Source organism: Talpa occidentalis, unplaced genomic scaffold (assembly GCF_014898055.3).
Source record: "Talpa occidentalis isolate TD23 unplaced genomic scaffold, MPIMG_talOcc4v2.1 talOcc4.8, whole genome shotgun sequence".
Taxonomy (NCBI): Eukaryota; Metazoa; Chordata; class Mammalia; order Eulipotyphla; family Talpidae; genus Talpa; species Talpa occidentalis.
In genome coordinates, this window is record NW_023605194.1 from 74475016 (window position 1) to 74492702 (window position 17687).

General features: G+C 43.4%; 1 protein-coding gene across 6 annotated transcripts in view; it reads right to left on the minus strand.

Moving 5' to 3' along the window:
- MDM4 (MDM4 regulator of p53) overlaps positions 1-17687 on the minus strand; it is a 42752-nt gene that overhangs the window by 21323 nt on the left and 3742 nt on the right. For 5 of the 6 annotated variants that reach the window (XM_037495802.2, XM_037495799.2, XM_037495804.2 and 2 more), the window contains exons 2-3: positions 2837-2949; positions 1628-1702 (exon numbers count right to left, since the gene is read on the minus strand). In XM_037495802.2, coding sequence (XP_037351699.1) covers positions 1628-1702; positions 2837-2914 — 153 coding nt within the window. In that variant the 5' untranslated portion in view covers positions 2915-2949. Of the gene's footprint in view, positions 1-1627; positions 1703-2836; positions 2950-16088; positions 16137-17687 lie in introns of all 6 variants that reach the window. The other variant, XM_037495801.2, reaches the window with a different exon arrangement.

The following is a 17687-nucleotide window of genomic DNA, read 5'->3' on the forward strand; positions in this document are numbered from 1 at the left end:
TTTGATATGTGTTCATTTCAATGGGGGAGTGGGGGAAATAAAGTACAATGTTCAATATGCCATCAGCAGTATAAAGCAGCAATTAGCTTTTTTTTTTTTTTAAATTTATTTATGCATAGAATAGCTGGGGTATAGGCCAGAGATGCCAGGGGGTGAGAGGATTCACCAGAGACAGAGTGGGGAACAGAACAGGCAGACTGACCAAACAGAACAGGCAGAGTGCTGAGGGGAGCAGCGAGATAGGGGAGGTCTGCTGCGCCATGTGGGTTGCTCCCTGGCCGGCTGGGGATCGAACTTGTGCTGCAGAAGCTGCAGACTGCTTCATAGTGTGGTGTTTAACCCCTTGCGCCACCAGGGAGGCCCCTAAAGCAGCAATTATCTTTAATTGAAGACCAAGGCAGCAATTATCTTTAGGTCCCAACTTCTCAGGAATTTTAGATATTTGAACAGAAGTTTTTCTAACACTGGTCCCATTATATTGGAACAGTATTTCTAGGGTCCCCTCCATCTCAGACAACATATGTCAGTGAAAATACAACATCAACTACCTAGAAAAAACAGGATGGGGAAGAGCATCTACTGGAAGAAAAGGGAGGAAACTTTATGTCTGTCTAGCGTTCAGAAAAAAATAAATACCCTTTAAGGATACAAAGATCTTCTAAAACACTATTCTAATATGTATATAATACACTATTCTTATATCATACCTGCCTGAATACACATACTAAAAACCAGTAAAGTTTTTAAATTGGGAAATTCCCTTTATGCAGTCAGCACTCGTGATAGAAACAGACTGTGTCCAGGTTTTTCTCCAGTAAAACATTATGTCATGTTATGAAGGAAAATAGCATAATTGATTTTAACAACTTTATAAGTTTAACAAGTTTGGAAAAAGCCTTACTCATGAGAATTTGAGATATACAGTCCAAAATGGCACACTTACTTCAAAATGATGAAGGCAATATGAGTATTCTATAAAATCTGAAATGCCTCCAGTTTTGTTTCTTTAAGAGGCATAATGGCTCAGGAATGCAGCATTACTAAAAGCTGTTAAGACTTTTAGGGAAAGTCCAAAAAAACCCTGGTATATTTGGGAAGGGTTAGATATTTACTCTATTAAATAAATGCAAGCAATTGATAAAGTTTAACATTTTAATATGCAGTCTTTTCCACTTAAAGGATTCAATTTATTTTTTGTTAAAAAAAAAAAAAAACCTTAGGAGCTAAATAAGTTATTTAAATGCAAAAATGTTTAAAATAATTCACAGTGCTCAGAAGAGTATTTGACACATTTATAATGAAAAACCACTGCATTTAATCCCTGCCTGGCAGCACATCCTCTAAATCACAGTGTCATTTTTTAAATCTTGTACATGTTCTGCATTTTAACTCTTGAGATCAATGAACTTCATGGTTAATCTTGCTTAGCTGACAGTATACTTCAAAAGGAAATTTAAAGGAAATATGAAGTTCAACTTTGCTCAATGGGCTTTAAAAGAAGAAAAAAATGCTTCCATAGAACTACTGGAGTAGAATTTCCTTTCTGAGGCTTGATCTCAGAACCACACACTCACTAGCTTCTACTGCTCAGCTCTTTTAAAACTGAAACCTTTCCATGATGGCTTACCTCTTTAACAGTGAACATTTCACCTTGTGCACCTGCTGCCTGCAAAATCTTCAAAAGTGGCAATTTTGGTCGTACCTGATATAAATAAAAAATAAACCCATTTACATTTCAATTAGATTGAATTCTGAAGCCCTACAGAGCAAGAAATCTTTTAAAACCTTTTTCAACAAACCCTAGTAGATACTTATCTATTAATGCCCAATCTTCCAGTGCATAAGCTAACTGCCAATGATCAGAATTACTACTTGTTACCTTACTGAAAAATCACTAGGATGGCTATGAGGGTAAAGATGTGAGGATTGAGAGAACTTATGCTCTAAGTTGGTGGGAATGTAAAATGGCTCTGGAAAATTGTGGCAATTCCTCAAGAAGCTAAACATACAATTTCCATATGACCCAGCAGGTCCTCCCAGTTTTACATCCAAAAGAACTGAAAGCAGGTATGTAAACAACTGTATACCAATGTTCACAGCAGCATTATTCACAACAGACTTATGTCAAAACCATTTTTTATATAAGGCACATATTACCCTCATCAAATCCAAATTCTACCTTTACCATAGATTAAAAGACACAATACTACCCATTGTGCAACCTTCATGAAAACATGTAACAAAATTATGTATTTCTGTATGTTGGAGAAAAAGGTGTGGAACAAGACACACCAAATTAATATCAATGTTAGATAAAGGAGAAGGGACTCTGGAGTTAGGGAGGAGGTGGTCAAAGGAATCTTTATGTACAGACAAATACACGATAAAATAGAGTAATTTTTTAGAATACATTTGCTATACTTGTTACGGAGCAGCCCTGATATAAAACGGGTTGCCTGGCTGTGGGTCCTCACCTGTGCACTTAAAAGGGACTTTCCCCCTAACATACTTATAATTAAAACTGATTAAAAAACAGTGAAGTAACGAAAACAGGAAACTAACAGCCTCAGATTCTCCACTAGTCACCCATACCCTAAAATATGCTAATTTTCAAAAGGTACTACTGAGCAATCCATAACCTCCAAATATTTCATCAGTGACCAATTCAAATTTATGGATGTTGATACTGTTTACTCTTTTCCTAGCATGACATTTTAAAAAATAATCATTTTGGCTCTGCATAAAAATCCTAGAGTCAGTCAGGATTTTTAGTTACATGCCCCATTTCAATTTTTAAAAACTTAAAGGAAAATAGAAATGCCTAAAAATGATTTACCTGATTAACTTGTTCTGGAGAGATCCTGCAAGCACTGTCAGACGTTGAACACTGGGCAGAGGTGGGAAATGATGTCATTTTGGCAGTGAAGAATTTGCAGTTTGCTAATAAGTCTAAAAAGAAAAGAATAATGTTTTCTAAAATAAAAATTCTCTCTTTGGCATTCCACTGTGCAGTTATAGTAAAAAATGTATCAGGGCACCCACACAATGTAATACACCCATGATGAAGTTCTTGACACTGCCTGATTCTGCAAGAACCACAAGCACACAATTAAGAGTAAGAACCACCTATGCTGCCTTCAGGTGAAGCCTGAAACAGAAACAGGTTCGGGAATGCTCCAGCCCCCACACCAGTGATAATGAGTAAACTGTTTGCCCTGAAAGTCAAATTTACAATCATTATCACCCCAGTGGAGATCAGATGGGTTTTCATTATTCCTCCCCTCTTAGATAATACTCAAGAGCACCCCCTGGAAGAGATATGCAGAACTGGGGGAATTAACAGGATTAATAGATTTAAGATTCCAACAGGCTGGCAAGGAAAACCTCTGCAACAAGTTGGAGCACGTTCCAGCAAGGGACCACAGGCAAGGGAGAGTCAAAATAGCATGAGACAAAGCAGTTTTCAAAATACGCCAACCCCAAAGAGTATAGGAACTAAATACAGAACGGGTTAAACCAAGGTGGACATGATGGAGGACAAGAATAGAAAGAATGGAGGGAGGCCTAAGGAGACTAAAACCTGACTCACACATGGAGGTGGGGGTCGAGAGGAATAACATGATCATTAACCCAGCTATAGAGGTTGTCTGTTATAGGACAGGGAGAGGGGCAGCCCAAACCCCGCAAACCTGCCTATTCTACATGGGTTCTGCCATCCGCCGCATCAACACAAAACATAGGAGACTTTAATGAGAAGGAACTTTAATAAAACTAGGAAACAATACAGGTAAGGCAAAGAGTCTAGTTTCTAAATCAAGAACTCAAAGTTACCCATCCCCTCGTGGGTAAAACTCCATCCAAATGGGACTGGCCCAGAGCAAGGCCCCAAAGCCTGCCACAAGTCTAAAGCATCTTCCAGTGGGGACCCACAGAAAAGGGCCAGAAATAACCAGACAAGCCCGGAAGGAAAAGAGCAAAATCAACATCAAGATAAAAGCTGCCATTGTCCGCTCCCCATGGGTCTCACCCACATCTGGGTTACCCAGTCCACGACCAAAAGACAAGTGCAGTTTCTTCACGTGTCTCCTGGCTCCATCCTGCTTCCTTCCTCAGTCTCTTCTGCAGCTTCTCCTCTTCCTGCTCAGCTCCACCCTCCCTTGGGTGGGGCAGGGAACCTCCCCCTTTCCTGGGGACCACCCTGTTGCAGTTGGACTCTTAGGCACCAGTGTCTAATCACAAGGCAGGAGACCCAAGCCGGATCATGTAACAGGGTGGTCCCAGGAAAGGGGGAGGTTCCCTGCCCCACCCAAGGGAGGGTGGAGCTGAGCAGGAAGAGGAGAAGCTGGAGAAGAGACTGAGGGAGGAAGGAAGCAGGATGGAGCCAGAAGGAGACCTGGAGGAGGCGCATGGAGCCTAGAGACACGTAAAGAAACTGCTTGTCTTTTGGTCGTGGACTGGGTGACACAGATGTGGGTGAGACCCGTGGGGAGGTGACAATGGCAGTTTTTATCTTGATGTTGATTTTGCTCTTTTCCTTCCGGGCTTGTCCGGTTGTTTGTGACCCTTTGCTGTGGGTCCCCACTGGAAGATGCTTTAGACTTGTAGCAGGCTTTGGGGCCTTGTTCTGGGCCGATCCCATATGGATGGACTTTTACCCACGAGGGGACGGGTAACTTTGGGTGCTTCATTTAGAAACTAGACTCTTTGCCTTACCTGTATTGTTTCCTAGTTTTATTAAAGTTCCTTCCCATTAAAGTGTCATATGTTTTGTGTTGATGCGGCGGATGGCAGAACCCATTTAGAATAGACAGGTTTGCAGGGTTTGGGCTGCCCCTCTCCCTGTCCTATAACAATCAGATGCTACAGGGAGTAGAGCACAGGCCTGAGGATAAAGATATGGAGAGTGGGCCCACCCTGGAATCTCTGGTCCCCTTCTAGTTTTGCCTGTTACCCAACATCAGCAACAAGCAGGCTACTCCACGGAGCAGTGACCCCTCCCAAAGAGAAGAGGACTATATCAGTGCAGTCTCTGCACAGGCTCGGGGCAGCACTCCTGTTATAGGGCAGGGAGAGGGGCAGCCCAAACCCCACAAACCTGCCTATTCTAAATGGGTTCTGCCATCCACCGCATCAACACAAAACACATGAGACTTTAATGGGAAGGATCTTTAATAAAAGTAGGAAACAATACAGGTAAAGCAAAGAGTCTAGTTTCTGAAAGGTTTGGCGCAGTAAAGAAAAGGAGAGCCAGGCTACATTTCTCAAAGGGAGGGAAAGTTTATTGCGCCCCGGGTGGACCTCACAGACCCAAGGCGGGGGTCAGTGGAGTCGTGCACGTTGTTAGGGGGAAGCAGGGTTTTATAGGGTGGGGAGAGGTCAGGTGGGTAGTTGGGCTCCTACGGCGGGAAAAGTTTGTAGGGCAGGTAGAGGTTCTTTGTCTGAGATGAGACTCGTAGGGGGAGGGGGGAGGCTCATTGCCTGAGTCCTCCAGGCAGGCATCCGCATTCCTGCCCCCCAGGTGGGCTTCCGGGTAGGCTTTTGCATTCCGGCCCCTGCATGGACCTTTCAGTTTCTAAATGAAGCACCCAAAGTTACCCGTCCCCTCGTGGGTAAAAGTCCATCCATATGGGATCGGCCCAGAACAAGGCCCCAAAGCCTGCTACAAGTCTAAAGCATCTTCCAGTGGTGACCCACAGAAAAGGGTCACAAACAACCAGACAAGCCCGGAAGGAAAAGAGCAAAACCAACATCAAGATAAAAGCTGCCATTGTCCCCTCCCCACGGGTCTCACCCACATCTGTGTCACCCAGTCCACAACCAAAAGACAAGCGCAGTTTCTTCACGTGTCTCTAGGCTCCATGCGCCTCCTCCAGGTCTCCTTCTGGCTCCATCCTGCTTCCTTCCTCAGTCTCCTCTGCAGCTTCTCCTCTTCCTGCTCAGCTCCACCCTCCCTTGGGTGGGGCAGGGAAACTCCCCCTTTCCTGGGGACCACCCTGTTACACTCCCACTGCCCACCTGTGACGATGCAGGTGCTTCTTTTCACCAACTCTCACCCTCCGCAGGGCAGCAGCTTTCTGGCTAACAGTGACCTGTTCCATGCCGGGACATCTCTTCACTGACCTCAGCGGAGGCCACTCTCCTCAAGGCCGCTCGCCTGCAACCATGCAGGCCTCTTAGAGCAAACCTGTCCCTTTCCCTTTCCCTAATAAACCTATTCTTCAAATATAACTACTGTCTCTATCTCGTGGAGAAACTCGCCTGGGGAACTCGCCGCGTGCCGCTGAAACGGGAGCTCTGGGGATACCTCTCCCAGAGTGAACCCAAGGACCCTGCACTCTACAAAAACCACAGCAGACATATATGATCAAGGGAAGAGAGAACATGAATTGAAAGGGTAAGATTTAATTAAAATTTTCACTTCTAACTTTTCTCCAGAAAAAGAGCTACAGAGTTGAGACAATATGAAAGTGTGACATTTCGAGCTGACAGCAGCTTTCCTGTCCGCCTGTAACTATGCTGGTGCCTCTTTCGCCTTTTCCTGATAAACCTGTCCTTTCTGAAATGTATAAAAACAAACACTTCAAGCCGACATGGAATCGCCCAACATTCAGTTTAAACAAGTGGACTAAATCTCGAGGTGGCAGGTCATGGCCTAACATCTTGTTTACATAACCTCTGCCATTAGACTGACGACAGGTGACGCATTTAGACAAATGGTGCGATATCCTGACAAACGACTGTTTCACAAGTTCCTGGAAAGAGGGGACGGCCGAGGGCCCTGGCCATACAGATGATGGAAAAACCTGACCTAGAGTGACCGAGGTCTCATAGCGCGGCCCTGGTTGGAGATTTAAGATGCTAAAGTGACATGTGATATATGAAGTGTGGAACCCACTGCAATGCCAGCAGCCATGCACAGAGTGAGGCTGGCAGGCCTCCCAGCCCCCCCGCAAATCTTGACTCTCTCTGGGCTCTCTCTGGTGTCATCTCATGGTCTCTTCCTTTAGCAGCCGTCGCTCGTCTTCTCAACGTTCTCCAGCACAGCCATTTTCTGTTTGACACTGCCCTTATAGCCTCAGCCTCCAAGCTCAGGTGTGCCCACTTACACAGGCCCACACCATACTCCAGGTGTCCACCATCAGGGATGCCAGCTCCCAAGCACTTCCTGCATTCAAGGCCGCAGGAGATAGCCACAGGGGCTAGAGACGTAAAAGCCTGAGTATCACTTCCTTACACATGGAATTGCCCATTCAGTTGAAACTTACCCTCTGCACATGCTTTAGTGCAGTCCACCCTGATTAGATCCTTCAAAAATCCTTCAAAAATCCTTCCCTAGGGGCCTCCCTGATGGCACAAGGGGTTAAGCATCAGCACTATGAAGCTATCAGCAGCTACTGTAGCACAAGTTCAATCCCCAGCCAGGGAGCTGACCCATATGGCATGGCAGACCTCTCTCTCCTGTCTCGTCCGCTGCTCCCCTCAGCAGTGTATTTCAGTCAATCCGCCTGTTCTGCTCTCCACTCTGTCTCTGGTGAATCCTCTCACCACCCCCTAGCTCCCTTTGTAGAGTCAGCCTGGAAGGGTCCCTTTTCAGCACCGCTTCCTTGTGTTCAAGCTTAAGTCTACCATAGCCTTGTCTGGATTATAGTGTGTGGTCTCGTTAAATTCCTTTTTTTTAAACATACTTATATTTACTGCTTTTTTAAAAATTTATTTATTTATGCATATAAGAACTGGGGTACCTGCCAGAGATACAGGGGATGAGAGGATTCACCAGAGATAGAGTGGGGAACAGAACAGGCAGACTGACCGAAGTACACTGCTGAGGGGAGTAGCGGGCAACACAGGAGAGGTCTGCTGCTCCATGTGGGTAGCTCCCTGGCTGGGGATCAAACTCGTGCTGCAGTAGCTGTGGACAGCTTCATAGGGTGCGTCTTAACCCCTGCACCACCAGGGAGGCCCTCGTTAAATTCTTTTACAATGAGTCAGAACCTCTGCAAAGCCTCCAGGTCCCTAACAAAGTTACCTTCACACCTTTTTCTAACAAAGGTGACAATAAACAATCAGTGAAATTTATGAATAAGCCACATCTCATAGAGGGTGGAAGGAGCATTCAACTGACATTTCAAACCTTATAAATAAAAAACCAATCCTGATCTCCCCAAACCTACAAGTTGCGTAGTCTTCCTGTAGAGTTAACGATGTGGTCCTGAATGCATGTGTGGGCATACGGAGGTGGGTACACCTGGGCTGAGACTGGGCTTTTAAGGGCGGTGTCACTAGGAGGCCAGTAGAACACCAGAAGGGGAACGAGTGAGAGAGCATAAAGAGAAACAGAAGAGAGAGAACTAGACCACGAGAGAACACCAGAGAGCCCAGAAAGAGTGATGATTCGCTAGGGGCTAGAAGGCCTGCCAGCTTCCTGCCCCCACCACCCCCACCCCTGCACCCCCTGCCACCCCACCTGCTGTGTACCTGGTGAAATCCCAATAAAAGCCTGAAAAGGCACCGAGGGCTCCAGGACTCTCCTTTACCTTTGTGCCCTGGTCATGGAGATCCTGCTCTGTGCCTTGCTGGCACTACACCATCTCTTAACTGTATTAGCCTCCTAAAGGTTTTAGCTCCCACCCCTGGCCCTCTAACTCCTAACTTCCTCTTTTTTGTCTTTGCTCAAGTATCAGTTTAGAAAGGAAACCTTCATGACCACCCATTTTTAAAACTGCAACTCCCAAACCACAATCTTTCCTATCTCTTTCCTTGCTTTGTTTTTCTTCATGGTCCTTGTTACCAAATAACACACCACACATTTTTAATTATCAAGTAAAATACAGATGCAAATATAGACAGGGGCTTGCATTAACTAATCAATAATACACCCCAGTGCCTAAACTGACAATTATATACATATAGAGCGCATAATGGCCAGAAATAACAGGATGGTTACAAAAAGGACACCCAATGAACCATATCCCCCAACTGGTACTGTGACATATGTTAATCAACAGAATGCAGCAGAAGTGATAATGTGCCAATCCCAGGTCTGGCAGCTTCAAATTTTATGCTTGTGAAAGCCCTTGCTTTCTGTCTACTCTACCTGGAAACCATGCAGAAAGAATATATGGAAAGGATCAATTGTCCAGTTTAGCTTAGCTTTCTGGCCATCAGGGGCCACACATCTTGGCTATTCTAGCCCAACCTGTCACCTGACTACTGCAGGACAGACCACAATTGAGAAGATTCATCTCAGTCTACAGAATGGTTAGTGGTGGTGTTGTTTTCACTCATTACATTGTTGGGTGGTTTATTACATAGCATTAGATAATCAAAACAAAGGCACACTTATATAGAGCTTACTCTGTACCTGCATACATATTAACCTATTTAATACTTAAATAATCCTATGGTATAGGCATTATGTTTATTTTACAGGCGAGGCAAGAGAAGAAAAGAAATGTTATTTGCCTAAAATCACATAGCAAATTGTTGGGGGTCAAGATTTCAAACTCAGAAGAATTCTGAAGACCCTATTTAGGTATTAGATTACAATCCTTTCCTTCAAGACATATTATCACTGTTCATTCAAACATGACCTGCTTTTTTTAAAAAAAAGATTTATTTATCCATACAAGAACTGGGGTACAGGCCAGAGGTGTGAGGGATGAGGATTCACCAGAGACAGAGTAGGGAACAGAACAGGCAGACTGACCAAAATACACTGCTTAGGGGAGCAGTGGGCAAGTCTGGAAAGGTCTACTGCACCATGTTGGTTGTTCCCTGGCCGGGGATCAAACTCATGCTGCAGTGGCTGCAGATAGCTTCTTAGGTTGCGTCTTAACCTCTTGCACCACCAGGGAGGCCCAAACATGACCTGCTTCTACTTGATTCTTTTTAACAGTGCAATATTAGCACCCACAAACTAAGATTTGGGGGGCACAAGGGTTAAGACACAACTTATGAAGCTATCCACAGCCACTGCAGCACGAGTTTGATCCCCGGCCAGCCTGGAAGCAATCCACATGGCACAGCAGACCTCTCCTGCCTCACCCGCTGCTCCTCTCAGCAGTGTATTTCAGTCAATCTGCCTGTTCTGTTCCCCACTCTGTCTCTAGTGAATCCTCTCACCCCCCACACCTCTGACCAGTACCCCAGCTCTTGTATGCATAATTAAATCTTTAAAAAAAATTAAGATTTTGACAATGATCTATACTTAATCATATATATACCCCCACCACATTCCTCTGCCTCTCCCAACAATCATCCTGAATCCTGTTTTCATTTTCTTTCTTCCCATTTTTTATGCATTTCACTACCTCAAAATGGAATCCTAAAAAGTACATATTTTTGGTTTAGTTGCTTTCAGCTTTAAAAAAATCCCACAAGTATGTTAGTGATATTTCAGTGATTTTTATATCACTATAATTAATTTCTACCACCATGTCACTGTAAAACTGAACTGCAGTAAAAATTAACCATTTTTGGGCCTCGCTGGTAGCACAGGGGTTAAAGACAGTGCTATCAAGTGATCCCCGGCCAGGGAGATACCCACATGGCACAGCAGACCTCTCCTGCCTTGCCCGCAGCTCCCCTCAGCAGTGTGTTTCAGTAGATCTGCCTGTGCTGCTTCCCACTCTCTGGTGAATCTTCTCACCGCCCCCCGCCCCCCACTGCCCATACCTCTGGCTTATACCCCAGTTCTTGTACGCATGTTTTTTTAAAAATCAACCATTTTAACTACTTTTAAGTATATAATTCAGTGACAGTAAGTACATTACAATGTTGTTCACCATCACCACTAACCATTTTTATCACCCTCAACTGAAACTCTGTACTCATTATACGATAACCCTGCAGTATCCCTCTCCCAAGACCCTGGGAACTATTCTATGGTCTGACGCAATGAATATGCCTATTCTAGGCACCTCCAATAATTATACAGCATTTGTCCTTTGTGTCTGAATTACTTCACTTAGTGGAATGTTTTAGAGTTCACTCATATAATAGCATACTTTTATTTCATTTTTCACTTATCCTGGCTGCCATATAACATCCTAGTGTATGATGGGACATCTGAGTTGTTTCTATGTTTTCACTCTTATAAATATTTCACTATTAACACTCTTATACATGTTATTTGATGTACATGTGCAAAAAGTATCTCTTGGGCATATCTACGAGAGAAATTCCTGGGTCAGAGCATATATGTCTTTTTTTTTAAAACATTTTATTTAGGGCCTCCCCGGTGGCGCAGCGGTTGAGCGCTGGGTTGCGAAGCTGCCCGCGGCCTCTGCGGCGCCGGTTCGATCCCCGGCTGCTCCCCGGCCACCGGAGGAGGGTCCCACATGGCGAGCAGACCTCTCCTGCCGCCCGCTGCTCCCCTCAGCAGTGTACTTCGGTCCTTCTGCCTGCTGTGCTCCCCGCTCTGGCTCTGGTGAATTCTCTCACCCTCCCGTGCTTCTGACTGTGCCCAGTGCATGTATAAACAAAAACAAACAAACAAATAAATAATAAATAAATAAAAACATGCCTCTATAAAAAAAAAAATAATAAAATAAAACATTTTATTTATGCATGCATGCAAGAACTGGGTTACAGGCCAAAAGTGGGGGGGGGGGGTGAGAGGATTCACCCGAGACAGAGTGGGGAACAGAACAGGCAGATTGACTGAAATACACTGCTGAGGGGAGCAGCAGGAGAGGCAGGAGAGGTCTGCTGCTCCATGTGGGTCACCTCCCTGGTCCGGGATCAAACTCGTGTTGCAGTGGCTGCAGATTGCTTCATAGTGCTGCGTCTTAACCCCTTGCACCACCAGGGAGGCCCCCATATATAAATCTAATACGGAATTCAATTTAAATATTTGTACCAATTTATAATTCTCTCAGAATGTATAAGATATTCTGTCAATCTACCTCTCCTTGAAAATTTGGTATCATAAAACTTAATTTTTGCCAAATAGGTATGACCTTGATTTATATTTCCCTGATCGCTAATGATGCTGTCTTTACATGTTTGTCAGCCACATGTATTTCATCTGTGATAGATGTTTGTGTCTTTTACACATTTTCTAATTGATTTTGTTATACTTACTTACAGTAGTTCTTTACAGAGTTTTAATATTAGCTCTTTGTCAACTGGGTGTTCTACTAACATATTCTCCCAATTTGTAATCTGCATTTTCCAGAAGGCGTTTTTATGAGCAAAAACTTAATTCTTTTTTTTAAAGATTTATTTTTTTATGGATGTAAGAGCTGCGGTGCAGGTCAGAGATGCAGGGGGTAAGAAGATTCCAGAGACAGAGTGGGGAGCAGAACAGGCAGATCCACTAGAAATAAACTGCTGAAGGGAACAGCAGGTGAGACATGAGAGGCCTGCTGTGCCATGTGGGTCACCTCCCTGGCTGGGGATCCAACTCATGCTGCTGTGGCTGCGTCTTAAGCCCTTGCGCCACCAGGGAGGCCCAAAAAACTTAATTCTACACATATCAAATTTATATTTATCACCTCTTTTTTTTTTTTTAGTCAATGACCTCCAGCTGGTCTAGCTAAGTAATCTTTTATTTCCCAAGGTCTTTTAAAAAAAAAAATTATTTATTTATACAAGAGCTGGGGTACAGGCCAGAGACGTGGGAGGGTGAGAGGATTCACCAGAGACAGAGTGGGGAGCAGAACGGGCAGAAGGACTGAAAGCACTGCTGAGGGGAACAGCAGGGCGAGTCAGGAGAGGCCTGCTGTGCCATGTGGGTTGTTCTCTGGCCGGTCAGGGATCGAACTCGTGCTGCAGAGGCTGTGGATTGCTTCATAGTGTGGTGCTTAACCCCTTGCGCCACCAGGGAGGCCCCACCCAAGGTCTTATGTTTACCTATACTTTTTACTAAGACTGGCAGGAAGGCCTGCTAAAATTTTTAAACTTTTATGACATTTAAATCCTAATCCATCTGGACCTGACTTATTTTTCTTTTTAGAGATTTTACACAAGTGTCACTTTTTTCTTTCCATTTCAATGGTCATTTTTCCCAGCTCAATTTAACAATACCTTTCTGGACCATGACCTCTGTCATTTATCAAATTTCCCTTATATGCACCTCAGAGTTCTCTACTCTATTCCACTGATCAACCTTTCTGTGTTTACACAGCACCACGCTGTCTTAATTCCTGTGAGTCTTGCTATCCAGTATGGCAATCTTCCCCTCCCTGTTCCTTTTAAGAAGTGACTAGCTATGCTTGGTCCCTTAACTCTTCCATATAAATTTTAGTATCATCAAGTTCTATGAAAATCCCTGTTGGGATTTTGAATATTACATTTATAATGCAAATCAAATTGTTCTCTAATTCATTAACATGATATATTCTTCTACTTATTAAAGACTTATTTAATATCTTAGCAGTGTTCCTTGCAGTTCCTGAACATTCTCCTTAGAGGGCTAGTACCACTGCATTACAGTAATTTCTAAAATAGTTATGACACGATCATGCCTTCTCTTTCATTGATTTTTAGTGGTTTGTGCCTACGTAAAGAAATACAAATGACTCATTAATCTTATATCTAGTTCTCTTGCAAAAACTCACATAATTATTTCTATTAACCTATTTTTTCAAATCATTGTTCTCTATGTAAATGATCCTATCATCTGCAGGTAACAGAATTTTATTCCCTCTTCCTAATTCTTGTGCCTCTAATTTCTTCTATTTGTCTTAGTACTTAGGACTATCAATGCAATGTTGAATATATATCAGGTTTCTTTGTCTCTGACTTTAAAAGAAGTGCTCTCATTGTTTCCCTACAACATATTTGCTTTTTTTTAAACAGCTACTCTTTTATTAGCTTAGAAGTCTCCCTCTTTTTCCTCATTAAATAAGACTGTAAGAGTGATTTATAAAGAGCTTTTTCTTTATTTACTGAGATGATCATTTTTGTCTTTTAATCAATGTGAATTTTGGATTTATGGATTTTCTAAATATTAAATCCTTACAGGGCCTCCCTGGTGGCGCAAGGGGTTAAACACCACACTGTGAAGCAATCCAAAACCTCTGCAGCACAAGTTCAATCCCCAGCCAGCCAGGGAGCAACGCACATGGCAAAGCAAACCTCTCCTGTCTAGCCTGCTGCTCCCCTCAACAGTGTGTTTCAGTCAGTCTGCCTGTTCTGTTCCCCATGTCTCTGGTGGATCTTCTCACCCCCCACATCTCTGGCCTGTACCCCACTTCTTGTGTGCATGAATAAATCCTTAAAAAAAAAAACATTAAATCCTTATATACCTAGGATAAACCCAACTTGGTTTCTGGGTATTACCCTTTTTTAATAACCTGTTAATTTTGATTTGCTAATTATTTTGCTTAGGTCCTAAATCTATGTAAATGAAATGGGTCTGCAATTGTCTACTGTTTTTGTCTCATCTTGATGTTAGGGCTATCAGGCCTAATAGAATGAATTTTTGAGTAGTACCTATTATTTTACTGTCTGAAAACTACAAAATGGAGATGTTATGGTTTTTGAAAGATTGGTAGAATCCACCTGCAAAACTGATAAAAGCCAGTGTTTTCTTTGTGGGAAGATTTTTAATCACAATTTTAACTTTTTAAAAAGATTTATTTATTTATGCATTACAAGAATTGGGGTACAGGCCAGAGGTGTGGGGGGTGAGAGGATTCACCAGAGACAGAATGGGGAACAGAACAGGCAGGTTGACTGAAATAACAATGCTGAGGGGAGCAGCGGGCAAGTCAGGAGTGGTCTTTTGCATCATGTGGGCTGCTCCCTGTCCAGGGATCGAACTTGTGCTGCAGTAGCTGTGGATAGCTTCACAGGTTACGTCTCAACCCCTTGTGCCACCAGGGAGGCCCTCACAATTTTAACTTCTTTAATAAATATTATTCAAAATTGAATGCTGGGCCTCCCTGGTGGCGCAGGAGGTTAATACGCTGCCTATGAGGCTGTCCGCAGCCTCTGTAGCAAGATTTCAATCCTGAACAGTCAGCAGGAAGCCAACATGGTGCATCAGACCTCTCCAGACTTGCCTGCTGCTCCCCTCAGCAGTGTATTTCAGTCAAACTGCCTGTTCTGTTCCCTACTCTGTCTCCAGTTAATCCTCTCACCCCCCCCCCACACCTCTGGCCTGTACCCAGTTCTTGTATGCATAAATAAATCTTAAAAAAAAAAAAAAGAAATAAAATAAAAAAACAAATTGTAATGCTAATTCAAATATATTCAAAATTTTTGTTTCTGCTTCCATTTTGTTTTCAAAATTGCTAGCATACACTTGATAGGGTTCTTTTTTTTTTTTTTAAAGATTTATTTATTTATTTATACAAGAACCAGGGTACAGGCCAGATGTGTGAGAGGGTGAGAGGATTCACCAGAGACAGAGCAGGGAACAGAACAGGCAGACTGACTGAAATACCCTGCTGAAGGGAACAGCAGGCAAATCAGGAGAGGTCTGCTGCAGATAGCTTCATAATGCTGTGTTTAACCCCTTGTGCCACCAGGGAGGCCCTATGCTTGATATTCTTCATCCCTGCTTATTTCAATAAGGATATTTGCTAATATTTCCCTGTTTCTTTTTTTTTTAAATATTTATTTATGCATACGAGAACAGGGGTACAGGCCAGAGATGTTGTGGGGGGGGGGGGAGAGAGGATTCACCAGAGACAGAATGGGGAACAGAACAGGCAGAGTGACTGAAATACACTGCTGAGGGGAGAAGCGGGCGAGACAGGAAAGGTCTGCTGCTATGTGGGTTGCTCCCTGGCCGGCCGTTGCAGAGGCTGCGGACTGCGGATTGCTTCATAGCGTGGTGCTTAACCCCTTGCACCACCAGGAAGGCCCGCCCTGTTTCTTTTATGATAACTACCAGTCTAACATTAAAATGTTGGTCTGTTAAATTATTTCTGTGCTCTTCAACTGTCTTTGTGTTATTTTTCCTGGAGAACAGCAGCTACTCTGACAGGCAAACCATGTGGAAGAAGACTAGATTCCAACTCACATCAGTTGCAGTAAGATGAAGCAAGGTAGGAAATGAAAAAGTGGCAAGCGCAAGCTCCAGAACATCAGTCACTCTATACCCCATACAATCGCCACTGAAATCAAACATTCACCTTTGTTCCTCAGGGAGAAGAGGCATCATAATAGGGACTTGGAGCGACCTAAGGTATAAGAGGATAAGGGACAAAGTGACTGAGGAAGTTCAGTACAAGAGTGTCATTGCTTGTTTTTCTCGACAAGATGAGACTCCTACAACACCCTGATTTACTCCTGAGGAGAGCAGGACTAGGGCTCTGGTGACAGCAAGAGTAGAAAAAGGTAATTTCAAGATAATGAGGGAGATGAGAAACTAAAACAGTAGTCCAACAGTTCCCTTCCCCATGGTTTTCTTCTTCTACAGCGGCGCCAGGCAAACTCCTGTCCTAGAGGTCAATACCCACACCTCCAAAGGAAACACACACACACACACACCCCAGTTCAAAACACACCCATTTGTTTCCCATAGCATTTTTTTTAATAGTTCAAGAATGATTTCTGGGGAAAGGAGGCAATAGTCACACAAATTCAGCATTCGAGTAGAAAGAGGAGCATTATAATAGGGACTGGCAACTCTGAAAATTTAAACCTCACAAGTTACTTGCAAGGCAGAGGAAGAGTAAGACAGAGTGAAGTAGTAGTGGAAGGACTTGTAAATGGGAGAATGCTGAGAAAAAGGAGAGGGAAAACATCATGAACAGAGTCTTTGTTCAAGGACATGTGTGAGAAATAGAGAAATCTTGTCCCTCTTCTACTTGCAATCCCTCTGAGTATAGGAAGGATTAGGTACTGTTATCTGCTCCTTAAAAGAAAAAACTAAAGGCTTAAAGAAGTAAATAACTTGCCCAAGCCTAAAGTTTATCATTTTTCCACTACACCCTGCTGCCAGTGGGTAGTTACATTCAGTCACGCAGACCAGAAGTTAGGATTCATCTTGACTCCCTCCTCCCCCTTATCACATCACCAGACCCTGGAGATTTTAAAACCATCCCTTCTCTTTCTCTCTGTGACCATTTCCCCAAACCAAAATGTGTTACTTCTTGACTACTTCAAGAAGTAGCAATAGACTCTTAACTGGTCTCTCAATCCAAGCTCCACACTATAGGCAGGATTCAAAAAACAAACCAAAACAAAAAAGCAAGTCCACCGCGCCCGCCCTGCACAATAGCTTACTGCTGTCCTCAAGAGAAACAGTCCAGCCCTCCAGCCGCACTGTCTTCCCCCTGCTCCTGAGTCACCCTGACATTTTGGTTTCTCTACCAGGGCCTCTGCTTCCTGCTTCAGGGCTTTTGCACAGTGTCCCCTCACTAGGAGCACTGAGAGTGAGTTCAGTACAAGACTGACTCATCCTAAACATTCCAGTCTCAGGTTAAATGTCATCTCCTCAACAATCATTATTAGATGTTAAAACCATCTGATAGAGGGGGAAGGGGAGATTTTAACACATATGCAGTAGGATTAAGCACTTGACCCACTGACTAAACTTACCTCTAAAAATGTCAATCACACATCATACACTTTCTGATGTGAAGTATAAGAAGCACCCAGTACCTCCCCTATGAAATATTCTTTTTTTTCCTTTTTTTTTAAAAAACTTTTCTTTTAAAGATTTATTCATTTATGTACACCAGAGCTGGATTACAGGCCAGAGCTGGATTCACCAGAGACAGAGTGGG